At 41.9% G+C, this 16925-nt stretch overlaps 1 protein-coding gene across 1 annotated transcript; it reads left to right on the top strand.

Annotated features, from left to right (window-relative positions):
* The first annotated feature begins 2840 nt into the window (after nucleotides 1-2840).
* On the top strand, nucleotides 2841-16601 carry CCDC124 (coiled-coil domain containing 124). The gene is made up of 5 exons (XM_053464394.1): nucleotides 2841-2928; nucleotides 4051-4216; nucleotides 14449-14617; nucleotides 14696-14816; nucleotides 16261-16601. Exons 2-5 carry the CDS (start codon nucleotides 4058-4060, stop codon nucleotides 16460-16462), a joined length of 651 nt encoding a protein of 216 aa, XP_053320369.1. The 5' UTR covers nucleotides 2841-2928; nucleotides 4051-4057; the 3' UTR covers nucleotides 16463-16601.
* Nucleotides 16602-16925: the final 324 nt, after the last annotated feature.

Here is a 16925-nt window from a genome sequence, read left to right as displayed (position 1 = left end):
GGGAGACAAACCTTCAAAACAGCCGCTAAGCGGCTGCGAGCGGTATTGAAAGCGGCACCCAAGCCGTCGCCGCCTCCTCCCACCGCCTAATGAAGTTAAGGGGGCCGGTGCACACACACCGCGCCACCCGATGGCAGTGCCTCAGCACTTCGTCCCACGTCTTAAAAGGGGTGGGACGAAGAGCTGAGGCACGACCATTGGGCGGCGCAGTGCGTGAACACAGGACCCTTTAACTTCATGAATGTCGGCCTCCACCGCTGCCCTCACCAGACACCAGAAGCAAGTTGGGGAGGAGGTGTTATATTGGGCTTAAGGCTTTTCTGCCTCTAGAAATGCCTTTTAAGCCCCTATATGCCCCTCTGCCTCCAGAAATGCCTTTTAACCCCCTATATGCCACTCTGCCCCATGATATGCCTTTTAACCCCTACATGCCAAACTCTAAACCTTCATACCAATATTAGGTATGTAAATACCTAATATCGGCCGTTGCTGGTCTGCTTGGGTCCTGCTGGCAACTGGCAATAAACTGGCAATTAGCCGCAATCAATGAAAGTTGCTGAGGACATAATATTAAGGCTTTGATGTTAGGTGCAAGTTTTGAGAGGACAATACTATGTTCTTAAGGGGTTAATCACTCTGTGAGTACTTTAATATGCATTTGGATTCAGGGCTGGGCTCTGGCTGGGCCATTCCAAAATGTTCATCTTCTTCTGGTGAAGCCATGCTTTTGTGGATTTGGATGTGTGCTTTGGGTCATTGTCATGCTAAAAGGTAAAGTTCTTCTTCATCTTCCTAATTGACGCCTGAAGGTTTTGTGCCAAAATTGCATGGTATTTGGAACTGTTCATAATTCCCTCCACCCTAAGGCCCCAGTTCCAAATGAAGAAAAACAGCCCCAAAAGCATGATGCTGCCACCACCATGCTTCACTGTGGGTATGGTGTTCTTTGGGTGATGTGCAGTCATACCTTTTGGAATTATGGGCAAAAGTTCAACATTGGTTTCATCAGACCATAACACATTTTCCCACATGCTTTTGGGGGACTGAATGTTTGTTTTTGCAAACTTCAGCCGGGCTTGGATATTTTTCTTTGTAAGAAAAGGCTTCCCATATTGCCACCCTAACCCATTCATATGAAAAATACGGGAGATTGTTGTAGCACGCAGCCAGTACTTGCCTGCAGTTCCTTTAATGTTGCAGTAGGCCTCTTGTAAGCCTCCCTAACCAGTTTTCTTCCCGTCTTTTCATCAATTTTGGAGGGACGTCCAGTTCTTGGTAATGTCTCTGTTGTGCCATATTTTCTCCACTTGATGATGACTGTCTTTACTGTGCTCCATGATATATCTAATGCTTTGGAAATTCTTTTGTACCCTTCTCCTGACTCATATCTTTCAACAATGAGATCCCTCTGATGATTTGGAAGCTCTCTGTGGACCATGGCTTTTGCTCTGAGATGCAACTAAGCATACGTCAGAGAACAGCTGAACTTTATTTGTGATTAATAAGAGTCACTTTAAATGATGGCAGATGTGTAATGACTTCTATTTAGCATGAGCCGGTGGACGCCTGCACAATGTGCGCACACAACCTTTCTGCACACAACACTTCTGCCGGGGCTTCTATGACGGAGCGCCAGCGTGACATGACCTTCCGGTGCGCCACCAAAGCAGCTCTGGGTAGCTGCGGAGCTTGTCAGCGCACATCACACGGACGTTCACTAGCTGCCAGAGAGGAGGATCCAGGTCCCCTGCAGTGCTTCGATGTGCGCAGACAACCTCGACTGGTAGTAGGAACTTCCGCTGGGTGTTCTACGATGGAGCGCCAGGTAGCATCAGAGGCTATCTACACACATTGCGCAGACGTTCATCGGCTGCCTCCACTAGACACCAGGGAGTCTGGAGCACGGGGGACAAGTATGGAATGCATTGGCAAGTCTAGCGGGGGCAGAGTGGCAAATAGGGGGTAAAAGGCATGTAGAATTAGTGTGTGGAAAGTGTAAAAATACCAGTATTTGAAATACACTGGGGTGTCTAGTTTTGAAACATATGGTTTGATGGTGTATATTTAACTGACTGGCTTCAAAGATGTCCCTAATAGGACACGGGGCAGAATTTTCAATATCTCAAAATTCCACATTAAAAAATGAATTGCGCATGCCCCAAATGTGGCCTATTACCCCCCAAAACAACCTGACAAACCTAGTGAAACCATGGGTGGTATCACTGTACTTGCAAAAAAAACCCCAAAACAACATAAAAACATTGGGTATTTCTACTGGACACACAGTAGAATCTATTTAGCAGGTTCTTTTTTCATTGTCTTTTATAGATGAAAAAAAGATTTTTCAAGTATACGATACTTAAATAATGGTATCTATAGAAATCCCTTATTGTCCTCAAAAAAATATATAACTTTTGTGGGTACGGCAAATGAGAAAGAAGAAAATAGCATCTAAACACAAGCACAACAGACATGTTAAAACAGCCATTGTCAGGAAGGGGTTAAACAATCACATAAAAAAAACTGAAAAAACTGCTAAGGTCATTGATCCAAGAAAATCCCTGGTGCTTAATGGGGTCAATAAGAGTGCTTATAAAGCGCAATTATCTGCCTTTCGAGCTTTAACGTTAAAAAAGGGAATGAAATAAAAAGAAGCGTGTATAAGCAAGTCTCACTAAGAACTTCATAACCTCCCACACACAGACGAAACCGTCGTTGTAAGAGCGGTGCCCTCTTTCAGCACGCACTACTGCACACAAGTGACAGAACACAGACAGGAGGACCTTCTTGGACCTTACCACATCCCGTTCCTGTAGGCGTAATTTACGAAGTGAACGTCTGACGTCATCTATGAGCTCCTGGCATGCGTACGGGAGGCTGTGGTTGTTGCGCGCGCCTTATAGGAAACTGATGGTGAGTGATGATCTGGTAAATATAGTCTACCTTGTAGTAGGTCAGCCTTTCGGAAAGATTCCGTTTCATAATGCAGCACATATTGGATTTGGTAGGGAGAGGGTGGGTTTGCTAAGCTGTCGGTTCTCGAAGTAACAGGGAATGGGCAACTATTTTACTTTCATAAAACCAATATAAGCAGTCTGTGCTGTGTGCCTTAATGGTAGGTGTGTGTGAATATGACCTAGGGTAGGCAATGCAATTTTTTTTTCTCTACATTCACACACACAATTAGACTATTTTTAAGGGCTTACACTGTGGGTAAGTTATTGTAAGTAGGGGAATTAATAGGGGAATAGTGGTGAAAACCTAAGCGGTGATGAATATAGGTGCAACTGGGGAGTTAGCAAGCCTGTTTAGAGGGCTTGCCCATCGGGGGGGGGGCAAAGGGAGATGGGGGGTTCTGGCAGAATGATGTAATGTTTTAGGGGGCTTACATACCGTTACATCCCCTCTAAAAAAAAAAAAAATTCCGGCAATTCCTTTGTCTTATGCTTAAGTTTGCAGTTTGGGTTCCACATCCTTCGCATTTTGTAGTAATTTTTTAATGCCTCACAAATAGAATAGCATAAAAAGATATAGACTCTGTCACAGTGTGTGTGTGTGTTTGATCGTTTTTCAAATGACGCTATGAAAATATATATAATGTTAAAGAATGCCATCGTTCTTTGGGATCAGTACACTAAAGGGAGAGTTGACAGGAGAGATGTGGTTTGCCATTATTTTACTTCACTATGTATTATGAAGGTCCAACCCCAGCAAGCCTTTCTCTTCTCCTACAATGAATAGTGAAGTGAGAGAGTTGAGACAGCACTCCTGAAAACTCCCCTTTTCATGAATAAACGAAACAAATATCTCATTGTAATTTGTTACAAATACTTTACCTCATAAACCTAATCGTCCATTGGAGATAAGAAACATGAGAACGTCAGGTAAACCCAGCCCACAACCTACAAAACACACATTTGTCAGCATAAGCATGACAACATTAATGTGTCACATTATGTAACAAAAAAATGAAATGCGTACAGAAGCTTTTGTCAACTGTTTTGCCATTAACTATCATTAATAAAGATTTTTTTTTTCATTTTATTGTAGCTGAGGGATGCCCAAAAAGTTCCAGGGCGAGAACAGCAAGTCAGCCACAGCCCGTGCCCGTAAGGCCGAGGCAAAGGCTGTGGCGGATGCAAAACGCAAACAGGATCTGGAAGACGCATTCTGGAAAGAGGATGACAAACATGTTCTACGCAAGGAACAGAGGAAGGTACCAAAGGGATTAGAAAATGGCTTAGCCATAAAACTACATGTCTCGCAATGTTTAGCAACCCAAGATGTTAACTGAGCATCATGAGAGATGCATAGACCTACATTTGGCCTTGATATTTCGCAGTCATGCCCAATTGTATATTTTCCTAAGGGCTGCTTCCTAATATCAGACCTCAACACTGGATATGCATCAATTCCTGTGAGCACGCCCAGGTATTCGGAGCGCATTTACATGCTCCCAATACATACTGTTCAGATGCACCCACTTTGGCAATTGGAGCTTGGGGAACATACTTAATATGTTTAAATATGGAAGTATCTGCTGCCATGAATGCCCTGCATAGGACTTCATGTGGAACGCAACACGCTTTTATTGACTTTTATTGAGTTATCATGCCTATTCTCTACCTAGGCTCTAGGGGAAGAATGCTTTGCACCATCTGAGTGTGGAGCAGTGACCAATGACTCTGTGCCATTGTTTAATTCTTTATTTGCTAAAGGATTTATACGTTTGTTGCTCAGTTTGTTACCTAGCAAAAAGGTAAATTAAAGTGACTTAGCCCAGGGATGTTGCGAACAACAAAAAATATTGCCAGAAGCTTGTGTGTTTGTATAATGCTGAGCTGAAATAGGTATTGTCTGTAGAAGTAGCTGTACATTTTAGTGGCTAACATCTTTATAGTACAAAATGTAAAGTCGCATACGTACCTCAGAGATCTCACCTTTTTGATCATCAGATACCCAGAGCCTTAAAAGTATATGTGATTCTACCCATCCTTTTCCATAGTAAGGCTAACACAGGAAAACATATAAAACAAAAGCAAATCCAAGTTTTTTTATGTAGTTTTTGTAAACACCTTAAATTCAAAACTATAACTACATTTTCAATCGAGAATTCAATGTGGTACGGTTCCATTTACGTTTCTTTTTAGAAAAAGTTTGGCATTCACTGGTACTAGGAATGGTGTCTTCACATTTTAAATGTTTAGTTACAACTGATACGTTCAGCAATAAAAGTTGAACCGCACCTTAAAATGTTTCACACAGCCTTAGTTTTAAATGTTTATTGTAGTATTCTAAATGTCCACTAGAGGGGATAGATGTCTATCTTATGTGTCCCATTCTGAAGGAGCTCGCTTCAATCGGACATTACTGCCTTCCACTGGAGAAGTACTAGAATTAAATTGTAATATTAATATGTAAGTATATTAAAAAAGTACTGTGCAATAGTCTTAGACAGGAGTGAAGCTGGGAAGTAAGAATGCTTTCAAAAACAGGCATGTTAAAATGTTATCTTTAAGGCCTTTACTGGCTAGCCATGCAGTGGAGTACTTCGATGCATGCAATGGAGCATTGTCCTGCATAAAAATCATGCTCTTCTTGGCAGATGCAAACTTTTTCCTGTACCATTGCTAGAAGAAAGTGTCTTCTAAAAACGGGCAGTAGGTTTGGGAGTTGAGTTTGAGTCCATCTTCAACCCAAAAAGGTCCAACTAGCTTATCTTTGAAAATTCAAGCCCATACCAGTACCCTCCTACACATTGCTGCCATCTGAGTTGAAGTGGAGCTCTGTGCCCCTTACTGATCCAGCCACTGGCCCATTCATCTGGACCATCAAGAGTCACTCTCATCTCGGAAGTCCGTAAAACCTTTGAAAAGTCTTCAGATATTTCTTAGCCCCGTCTTGGCGTTTCAATTTATGTGTCTTGTTCACCGGTGGTCGGGTTTGAGCCTTCTGTACCGTGGCCATATCTCTGAGCACTGAACACCTTGTACTTTTGGGTAGGTTGCAGTTATGGAATATGACCGCTCTGGAGGATAACGGGTTGTTAGTGGATCCATGTTTGATTCTTCTCATGTTTGAAATCTCTGGCAGTTTGCGTCTTTTATTTTGAACACGTTTCTTGCAACCTTGTTGACTATTTGCAACAAAACGTTTGGTTCTGTGATCACTCCCCAATTTCTTAGCAATTTCAAGAGTGCTGCATCCCTCTCAAAGCCTTTTTTTTTTTTAATTTTTGACCTTTCAGAGGCTAAATCTCATTTACATCCTGGCACTCGTCGCTACAGGGAGCGATCAGACAGGGCCCCTGTGGAACTTTTCGGTGTTGGTGAATGCATCGATATTGAGGCATTACAGCAACACTGTTTGTGAGAAGAAATCGATTTGTGATTACTTCCTAAACCTTTTTAACCTCATGACGTGCCAGGCGCGTCAGTTGTCACCCATGAATTTCCGTCATGTGCAAAGGAAAAGCCCTGTTTGTTTAACCCAGCATCCAGCTATTTTGCATACCTCCAGTCAGTTCCAGAGCTGACTCAGCAAACACTAAAGGCAGAAGTCTGTTCAGGCACCTGTGCACAGGAAAGGCTGCCATTAAGTCCAAACAGCCAGTTGGTGGCAAGGATTGTAGGACCGCAGAGGAGGGAGGGCAGCTGCAGTTTCTAACTCTCATTGAAGTGTTATTTTTTAATTTGATTTATATTTTGTTGTACTGAAAATGCAGTTTAATGTATTCTCTTAATATGAATTCCTCTTCAGCAGCGGGGCTGTCTGGGAAATTTGACTGTCTAGTTAAAGGTTTAAACTTCTTGTTCACATGGATTCTTATGCAGTGCATCAGTTTGTTTCTGAAACCTCATTTTCAGAATGATCCGGTATGCACATTATTGTCTTCAGTAATGCAGGACTCAACAAATGTTGGTGCCAGCAACAAAATGCTTGAAGCTTTTTAGTGTGTTCAGCAGGTAAAACCATAGGTGCCAGGAAGCGATTTCTAGTCACCATGGCAACTTGGCCCCTTTAGATTGTTGAGCCTTGCTTTAACCACTATCTATTAACCACATATACCTGTTTTTTATTTTTACAACTTAGCCCCCCAGCTTCCGACATTGTATTGCTGGGGCCTAAGGTATGTTCAGAGTTAACTGATCATTATTCTTTCTATATTCCTAACACCTGACTCCAAATATTGTCTATGCAGTGGGATATTTGGAGTCCCTTCTAACTGGTAATGGACCGTGTTACTTGGCATTCAGTTTTAAAGAAACTGGGGCACATGCAGTTGCTCTAGGCCAAGTAAGGGTTTTTGTTTGTTTTTATTAGCTGCATCAAGCTCAAAATATAAGTAGCTCTTGATGGCTAATGCACTACTATGTGGGATTCAAAAACCCTACAGTCAAGTAATTCAAAACTATACTCCAATATCATCTTTCTTCTGGCAATAGCAATCTAAAAGTTTAATTTGCTGGGTCTTCCCTCCATCCTCTTCATTTTTTTTGTTTGTTTTTGTTTTCATGGCTTTTTAGGGTACTGCTAGTGCAGAATTAAGCTAGCAAACCCAGAGGCAGGAGAGAAAATGCTACAAATACAAAATTCTGGGAAAGTAATTGCATTTTAACCCCTGTGCGTAAAGAACTTTTAGTTGAGTACCGTATTTGCTCGAAAAAGCTGTCAGTGAGGAGAGTTCCCTGCACCGATGCGGGGAATTCTCTGTGACAGTCGTGGAAGGTCTGCGCGATGGACGCAGACAACCCCCGCTGCTAACCGCACCTCCTTCTGGCTGCAGCGGAAGTTGTCTACACGAATCGCGTAGACGTCTACACACTGCCCCGACTACGCACCAGGGACTCAGAAGCACCGGTAAGTTTTTTTGGGGGGGAGGGGGGTTAAATGGGGGGCATAAGGCATTTCTGGAGGCAGAGTGCTCTATGAAATGCCTTTTAACCCCCTTAATGCCACTCTGCCTCCAGAAATGTCTTTTAACCCTCTATACGCCACTCTGCCTTCTGAAATGCCTTATACCTCCCTATATGCCACTCTGCCCCATATATGCCTTTTAACCCCCTAAATGCCAGAGTGGCATATAGGGTTATAAGGCATTTCTGGAGGCAGAGTGGCACATAGTGGGTCAAAAGGCATATCACGGGGCACAGTGGCATTTAGGGGAGATAGGGCATTTCTGGGTGAGAGTGGCAAGCCTGGGGGCAGGTTGGAAAAAAAAGGAAATAAAAACAAAATATTTTTCTCAATCACAGCTTTTATTTAAAAAAAATAGTTTACATGAATTAACATTTACTGGTAAAACCTTTTTCCTATAGGGTCATCTTATATTCAGGCTTTTTCTTTTGTCTTAAATTAATATTAAGATTTTGGAGGGTCGTCTTATAATCAGGGTCGTCTTATAATCGAGCAAATACGGTACTTTAGTTTCAGAAGGGTTGTCTGTCGCTTGGTGACATTTTTGCACGTGCAAATCTCTTTATGGATTACGTGTATTCAGAGAGTTTGGGAGTTGCTAGTGATGTTTTTAGGAAATGCCAAATCACTGGCAGCCTTATTGACACACTAGGCATATTCATGGTCCACTGCATTGTCACAACATTCCAAATTCCTCTCCCTTTGAGACCTTTTCCTACCTTTCAGAGCTTGGGAGGTCTTCCAGACTTGTATCACAAAGTAAACGTGCAAATCTTCAGAAGTAACATTAGCAGTAGTGAGTTTCAGCCACCTGAAGTGAATCTCCTAAATCGTGCCTTTTACGCTGATGCACTTACATTATCCTTCCTCCAGTGCGGCTGACACATGATACGTGAAACTTGTATGTTCCGTGGGTCTCCTCTTTCTACTACTTCATTATACATAACAATTAACATGATGGCTTGCAGTTTGATTGTACAGACAGCTGCAGCAAGATAAACAAAATCAGTATTTCCACATGGATCAAGCATTTTTTGTTATGCAAAATGACTTCTTGTGGCCATCAGAAGTTGTTCTGTGAATCTCTTTCATAACATTGTGCAAAAGCATGTTTTTTTTGTTTTTTTTTTTTAGAATTGAGCGCCAGCTACAGAACCCAAATGTTGTTTCTGTCTTGTAACACTGACATGTAATAAGCTAAATTGCCCAGAAGGTTCTTTCTAACTGTTGACTCTGGCACCTACAGTGTTATGAATTCCATATCAGTAGATCTTTACTGTAAGTCTTGTACATACGTGTGTCGTTCTTTGTAATACGTGTGTGCATTGTGTGGTCTAGTAAATGAAAGGGCAATCTGCCTCTTTTGCTCTTCCCAGCCCTTAACATGGCTTACTAGATTACCTGTGTCAGAGCTCTCTTTCCTCTCAAAGATGAACTTTTTATTAAACACCCGATCAGAGAGCCATAGAACCTACATAAATAATGCACAGGGCACATTATTAAGTGTACATAGCAATTGGACACCAGGATACAGGCAGAAGCTGTATTACCTCAGTTTCACAAGAGAATAAAGTTTCCTAATTACAGTGCTGTGATTCTCTTTTTTGTAGAAGCAAAAGGACCTTATGACATGTTGGAAGATTATAGCATGGATTCCTAGCATCTCTCCTTGGTGGTTCTCATAGCCATCTTATTGCTAGTTGATATATAATGGTTGCCTAAAGGTTTCAAAAGTAGTCATAAACACGCTTTATCGAGCAACACTACTGTGTCTGTAACCAACGTCTATTTTCATAATTGATTAGTTAGCTGATTATTTTTTTCGATTAATGGTATAAAAAAAAGATTTGTTTAAAATAATTCAATGAACAGAGTGTTACAAACTACAGAATGAAAACATTAAACTTTACATTAACATTACACAGACCGAACGGTGGGTGGGAGGTTTTCATTTGCAGACCAGATGATTGGAGTGGGTTAATGATGGGATGAGAGAGAGACTGGGGACTGGATCAGACTCTAGGCTGGGAGGGACAGTAGGTTATACCGGAGGGTGGAAAGGGGTGAATGAGGGGAACGTTAACGATGGGAACTGGGGATCAGATCAGAACGAAGGGAGGGAGGGAGGGACAGGGAGTTTATTTTATTTGCAGAGCAGAGGGTGGGAGGGGGGTTAATGAAGGGACCAGGGTAGTTAATGATGAGATAAGAGAGAAAGACTGGGTCAGAACAAAGGGTGGGAGGGAGTTTATAATATTTGCCGACTGGAGGGTGTGAGGGGTTAATGAGGGGATGGGGGGAGTTAATGATGAAATAAGAGAGAGACTGGATGAAACCAAAGGGAGGGAGTTAATGCATACCTTACAGCAGTCTGGTGTGTCTTCTCCACTTAGCTCTGAACTAGCATCTGTCTAAAGTAAGTTAACGTTTAATTTTAAAACAATAATGCATGCTGTACCCAGACCAACTAATCAATAATGAAAATCATTGGCAACTATTTTCATTATCGATTATTATCAACTGATTTGATTCGTTTCAGCCCTAAACAGTAGTACTTTATAGTACAAAATGCCTGGGTTTGTTTTTATTAGAAACATCCTCACACAGTCAATAGTGACCATTGAGATTGCATGGTGGGAAAAGAAAATAGGGATTTAAGACCTTAAGATGTGTAGAAAGTCCTGTATGTTTTGAGCCGGCCAGGGCTCCAGACCTGCCAGTTTGTGTTCTGGTCAAACCTGGAAAGTTTTGGAAATTGTAAATGATTAAAGAGGTATTAACGTTTAATGGTGTTTTGTGATACTACATATAGTCATAAATCTTCAGCAGAATTAGTGGATTAGCACTTTTTATGCCTGTGCCTGGTTCAAGCTGACCGATTGTTATAAACTGCGTTACACTTTCTGCTTTGTAAGAAAAAAAAAATCTGATTAGTAGTTTAAACGCAGTATACATTTTAATGCATTAAAGCTTTAGCCCACATATGCTTTTTAAGAACCCATAGTAGAGCTGAAACAACGAATCGATAAAATCGATAATAATCGATAACGGAAATCGTTGTCGACGATTTCCGTTATCGATTAATCGAGTGATCGATTCGTCGTTGGAGCGCTCGGCTCCTTTAACCTACCTCCGCCAGCGTTCCCCGCTTCTGCTACACGCTCTGCAGTCTCCGCCTTCTTCAAGCTACGTGACCACGGATGTGACGCGCTTCAACTATCAAGATTTCAATAAAGTTTTCAATTTGAAGTTGGAAGAGGAACGAGTCCGTAGCGGAGGTAAGTATTCTTTATGTCTATTGTCTATGTGCGAGACTGGGTGCACGGCAGAGTGTGAGTGAGTGAGTGAGTGAGTGAGTGAGTGAGTGAGTGAGTCGGTGGGTGGGTGTTTCGGGTGAGTGAGTGAGGGAGTGGGTGGGTGTACACGGCAGAGTGTGAGTGGGGGTGCACGGCACGGTGGGGGGCAGGGGATGCAGGGCAGGGTGTGAGACTGGGTGCAGGGCAGGGTGTGAGACTGGGTGCAGGGCAGGGTGTGAGACTGGGTGCAGGGCAGGGTGGGAGACTGGGTGCAGGGCAGGGTGTGAGACTGGGTGCAGGGCAGGGTGGGAGACTGGGTGCAGAGCAGAGTGGGGGTGGGGATGCAGGGCAGGGTGTGAGACTGGGTGCAGGCAGAGTGGGGGTGGGGATGCAGGGCAGGGTGTGAGACTGGGTGCAGGGCAGAGTGGGGGTGGGGATGCAGGGCAGGGTGTGAGACTGGGTGCAGGGCAGAGTGGGGGTGGGGATGCAGGGCAGGGTGGGAGACTGGGTGCAGGGCAGGGTGGGAGACTGGGTGCAGGGCAGAGTGTGGGTGGGGATGCAGGGCAGGGTGGGAGACTGGGTGCAGGGCAGAGTGTGGGTGGGGATGCAGGGCAGGGTGGGAGACTGGGTGCAGGGCAGAGTGGGGGTGGGGATGCAGGGCAGGGTGGGAGACTGGGTGCAGGGCAGAGTGGGGGTGGGGGGGGCAAGGCAGAGTGGGGTGCAGGGCAGAGTGTGGGTGGGGGGCAGGGCAGAGTGTGGGGGGGGGCAAGGCAGGGTGGGAGACTGGGTGCAGGGCAGAGTGGGGGTGGAGGGCAGGTGGGGGGGCAGGGCAGAGTGGGAGACTGGGGGCAGGGCAGGGTGTAAGTGTGGGGCAGGGCAGAATGTGGGTGCGGGGCAGATATTGTTTTTTACTAGATCATAACGAAATAAGAATGTTAATGTAAATTTTAAGTTGTTTTTTAACATCCATTTCATTAAATTATTTTAAATAAACGAAAAATTTGCATATTGTTTTTTTATCCGATTAATCGATTAATCGAAAAAATAATCGGCCAACTAATCGATTATTAAAATAATCGTTAGTTGCAGCCCTAACCCATAGCATACACCTTTTGTGTCTTAATAACTGACTTCATTGTTTTAAGGGACACCCTGAGTCTAGTTCCATGTAAAATGCTATTGGAATCAAGTTTTAGTGTTTAGATAGCATGTAAATCCAATTGATATCCAGAATGTGTACTTAAGAATGCTTCCTGCTATCAGTTCAGGCAGCCAGAAGGAAGAGGACAATGAGGCCACAATCTTGTTTTCTACCTACAGCACTGATTTCCATGCAGCAAAAGTGTGTTGTATTAATTAATTCAACAATCATTATTATTATTTTTCTAGACTGTTTTAACCCATTACTGACAAAGCGTGTATATGTACGGGCTCAAAATGCATTGTTTTCAATGGGTTTAGGGACCGCCTATTGTCCTTAAGGAGTTAAAGTTTGGCGTGTTTGTGTTTATCAATAAACGTAACAGTTTTGTGGTCATCTGTAGTACTCCCTTTCACACTAGACTCACCACCAGCATCCAGAGTTTATCATTTCTGGTTTAGTGCCTGTCCTTTATCTAGGGTGAGATCTATGTCTCTCAGAACAGATTTGCCAGCACCTCATTTAGGAATTGTCTCTCTCCACACAGCTCATCCTTGATTGATATTGAATATTTTATTTGTTTAAACCTTTTAGGCCTTGAGTGTTGCAAATGTGAATGTTTTAAAAGGGCTAGTCATCAGTTTTTAACACAACTGAATTGTTTAATTAAAACTATAGCTTTTTTTTTTTTTTTTGCTCATAAGAATTGTTTTGGCGATACTTAATGTAAAGCTTAGAGATTCTTAACTCGGCGTGCCACAACAATCAATTTCCTTTCCCAAGGTTATATCCCTTTTTCTCACCCTAAATAACAATCAGCAATTTACTAATAACCCCTTCTGTCCCGGGGGTTTTTGGTACATCAAGTCCCGGAGCAATTTTGCCATTTTTGCGGTATGTCGGTTCAGCGATTATTCTCCATTCCTGCGAATAGTGTACCCGTGTAAACTATATATTGTTTTTTCAAGGAGAGATAGAGCTTTGTTTTGATACCATAGTTAGATGATTAGCTGAAAAATTAGGATGAGAAATTTAGTAAAAACTAGAGAAAAACACGTAATTTTTTTTTAGAGATTTTCCCTCTGAATCCTCACAAAATTAGGTAAAGTGATGGAAAATCCCCTCCAAGTTTATCCATACTTTCCCAGTATTTATAGGGAACATACTATGAGGTGTGCGTTATTCGTAGAATTTTTATGCTTATGGCTTAAGGGGTTTGGGGGTTTGTGAGCGGGGGCAGGAGTGTTATACTTTTTAGATGTTGTGTTAGGGCAATGGGATGTAAGGGTTTTTTTTTTTTTTTTATTAAAAATGGTAAGAGGTCCTCTTGAACATGTTGTTAATGCCAGTGATGTCAAAATGACACCACTTAGCTCACTTTATTGTTTTTATTGTATTATTTTAGTGATTTTTTTTTTTAATTACTAACATTTTTTTTCTTCATTTCATTTTTCAGCATGAGAGAAGAGTGAGAAACATGATTTCTCGCTCTCATCCCTGCAATCCCCCCACTGACTTGCATAGAGATCACAGTGTCTGCAGGGGATATCCTGCTCTACAATGACCTTCCGGGTGACGTGACCCGGAAGGGAATGCCCTATTTCAGAATGCCGGATTGTGCGATCGGCGTTTAAAAATGTAACAGTTTTCCGGCATTCGTGCCGGAAGCTGTTACATAGTATCGGGCAGCAGCGATGCTGGCTTCTACTGTAAGGGGGGAGTCAAGGTTCTCAAACGGAAAAGAAGGGCAGGACGTACCGGTACGTCCACAGGGGATTCTTGGGATGCATTTTTTGGACTTAACGGTACGTCCATAGGGGAATGAAAGGGGTTAACTAGAAGTTAAGTGCTTTAATGTTATACCTGTGAAAGATGTTTTTTTTCTGATGCTTGTATAATGCAGTACTGACAGGTACATAGTCCTATTTAGTGTACAGGTCTGTAAGACATAAGTCCTTAGATGACAGATCCATTTCTGACTTATATAAGTGTCAAAACGAAATGTTAATTGGTTATGCAGGTTGCAGTTATGTTTGCACCAAGGTTTTAATTATCATTCCTTTGTCTCACCACACCCACCTTCCTCTTCAACAGGAGGAGAAGGAGAAGCGTCGCTTGGAGCAACTGGAAAGAAAAAAGGAAGCCCAGCGCTTGCTAGAAGAAGAGGATGCCAAGGTCAAGGGAAAGCCACAAAAATCAGAACCTTCCAAAGTAACTCGAGCACAAATAGAAGAAACTTTACGCAAAGAAGGGGAGCATAAGAGTAAGTATAATACTTAGATTCTGGCTGGGAAGCAACACCAAGCCCAAATGGATCCAGACTAATAATCTATGTTTCTAGGCACTGTCGAAAACCCCAAAACTCACCTACAAATGCCTTTGGAAGAAAACCTGAACCGTCGTGTCCTAGAGGAAGGGGAAGTGGAGGCACGCACGGTAGAGGATGCCATTGCAGCACTAAGGTAAAAAACAAAAAAAATACATTCTTTAATGTATTTATTTTTTTAACGGTCTCACCCATGCCCCTGCAGTTAGCGTTAAAGGAGAAATAAACCTGCCAGAGGAAAGATTTAAGGTTTTCCATAGAAATTGCTAGTTGCCTGACTAGTACTGAAGGTCCTGAAGAACATATGTGTAATAGTGGAGTAAGTCTGGCATGCTGATCACACTTTAGCTTAAGGCAGACATGAGTGGTAACATTCCACCTTTGTTAAACACTAAAAATTATGTTGCTGAATAACAGAGATGTGTGCACACAGTCTTCTACTGCAATTTATCTGTGGTGGTTTTGTGAGCTGTGAAGGAATTCTGACTTAACTGTACTTTTACTGAAAGATCTAACAAAAAAAAATGTTGGATGTGACCCAATTTACAAGCAGCAATTCAGCTTTATAACTTCTAGGTAAAATCTGATAACTGTTTGTCTCCCCAAGCTATAGGTTTAAAAGTACTTCCAAACATAAGTTCAAAATTAACTAGTAAGTAGTAGTATCATAAGCCACATTATGAATTTCTTAGACCTTCTTGATTACTGAGCATATGTTACTATAATGTTTTAGAAAGAATGTTAAAGTGTCTAACCCACTTCTAGAAAATGGAGGGCTGACTATGTCCTATATCTAAAATATGATCCTTCGGGTTGCCAGCTTGCCAAATGTTTGGGTAGGTTAATATTGATTTCTACCTTGATTTGAGCTTGTACAAAGCAAACAACATTGAGCTACAAATTTACCATTCAAGTCGCTGCTTTTCAAGCAATGTGTGATTCAAGTTTACAATTCCTTAAACTAATTGTAAACATGTAAGTATCTGAGCATTAAATGGATTGGAGTGCACATGCAATATTTTAATATTGTATCATTAAAAAAAATAGAAAAAAAAAACAATGTATGTGATTTGATGTCTCACACAAGGTTGGCTACAAAATTTAAGATGACTGAATACTGTAGGGTAAGTTTGGAAGCTATTACATAGAAGCAGAGTTGGAGAATGGTAGAACTTCTGTACTCCCCAATTGGATTTTAATACATTTTGAAATATTTCCCTTTTAAAGCTATCAACCATACATTTTCCTAAAAGGGACACTCATTTGGTGCAAAAATTGATTTGTCCAGATGCATACTGCTTCTTGTTGTGCACAAGCGGGGAAAGTATTCCCATTGATTTCTCATACAGTGTCAGAACATGGAGGATGTATTGCACTGTAATTCTAGGGCTGCAGCTTTTCCTGAAGGCAAGTGATTTATTCTTTACTTAGTGGATGCATATTAAAGTAATGTAAAGGGAAAGTCCAGGCATCATATGCACGTTACTGCATATGATAGCTTTGTCGTGTTTCTATTCACAATGCATCGGTGGGGGGATTCTGCAGAATTTATGTGACTCTAAATTGCTACTTTCCAACAGTGTAAGTAAAGAGCTTGACAGACATCCAGAGCGCCGGATGAAAGCTGCTTTCGCTGCCTACGAGGAGATCAGTCTGCCACGGCTTAAGCAAGAGAACCCAAATATGCGTCTTTCCCAGCTTAAACAACTTCTTAAAAAGGAATGGATGAAGTCTCCAGAGAATCCGATGAATCAGCAACACAATGCCTACAATGCAGTCTAACAACCCACATATCTTCAATTCACTAAAATAGTCATTTTCCCGTGACTTTAAACAGGACAGAGGGGCTGGAAACACTCCTAGGAAAACTGTAATGTACTGGTGTTCATGAGTGGACACTTTTTTTTTTTTTTTTTTTTTTTTTTTTTTTTTTAGAAGAAGAAGAAAACAGTTGTCCCAATGTAGGATCTCATAATGCACCTTGGTTCAGGGTGCTTGAACTATTGTGTGCCATATAGTTGACTAAATAAAACAATGATGGTTTGGTAAATTACCATATGTTAATGCCTTTCACACCCTCTGATGTTAAAAGGTTTAAAGTGTTTGTCCTATTCACCCATGGTTAGATCGATATTATTTAAGAATATGCACCCAAGTTAAATAAATTTGAGTGTAAACAATTGTTTAATTGTGTTCTATACCTTGATTTGTTTCTACCTTGCCTCTAGCTATTTTGTTTGCTGTT

Source organism: Spea bombifrons, chromosome 1, assembly GCF_027358695.1.
Source record: "Spea bombifrons isolate aSpeBom1 chromosome 1, aSpeBom1.2.pri, whole genome shotgun sequence".
Classification (NCBI taxonomy): domain Eukaryota; kingdom Metazoa; phylum Chordata; class Amphibia; order Anura; family Pelobatidae; genus Spea; species Spea bombifrons.
Note: the sequence above shows the minus strand (reverse complement) of the source record. Positions and strands in the feature narration are given on the sequence as shown.

What these genes read in the sequence shown, in the direction of transcription:
- CCDC124 (XM_053464394.1), top strand. Translation starts at nt 4,058, where the DNA reads ATGCCCAAAAAGTTCCAGGGCGAGAACAGCAAGTCAGCCACAGCCCGT. An exon ending in CAAAGAAGGGGAGCATAAGA is followed by an intron (nt 14,618 to 14,695) that starts GTAAGTATAATA and finishes CTATGTTTCTAG; the next exon opens with GCACTGTCGAAAACCCCAAA. An exon ending in GATGCCATTGCAGCACTAAG is followed by an intron (nt 14,817 to 16,260) that starts GTAAAAAACAAA and finishes ACTTTCCAACAG; the next exon opens with TGTAAGTAAAGAGCTTGACA.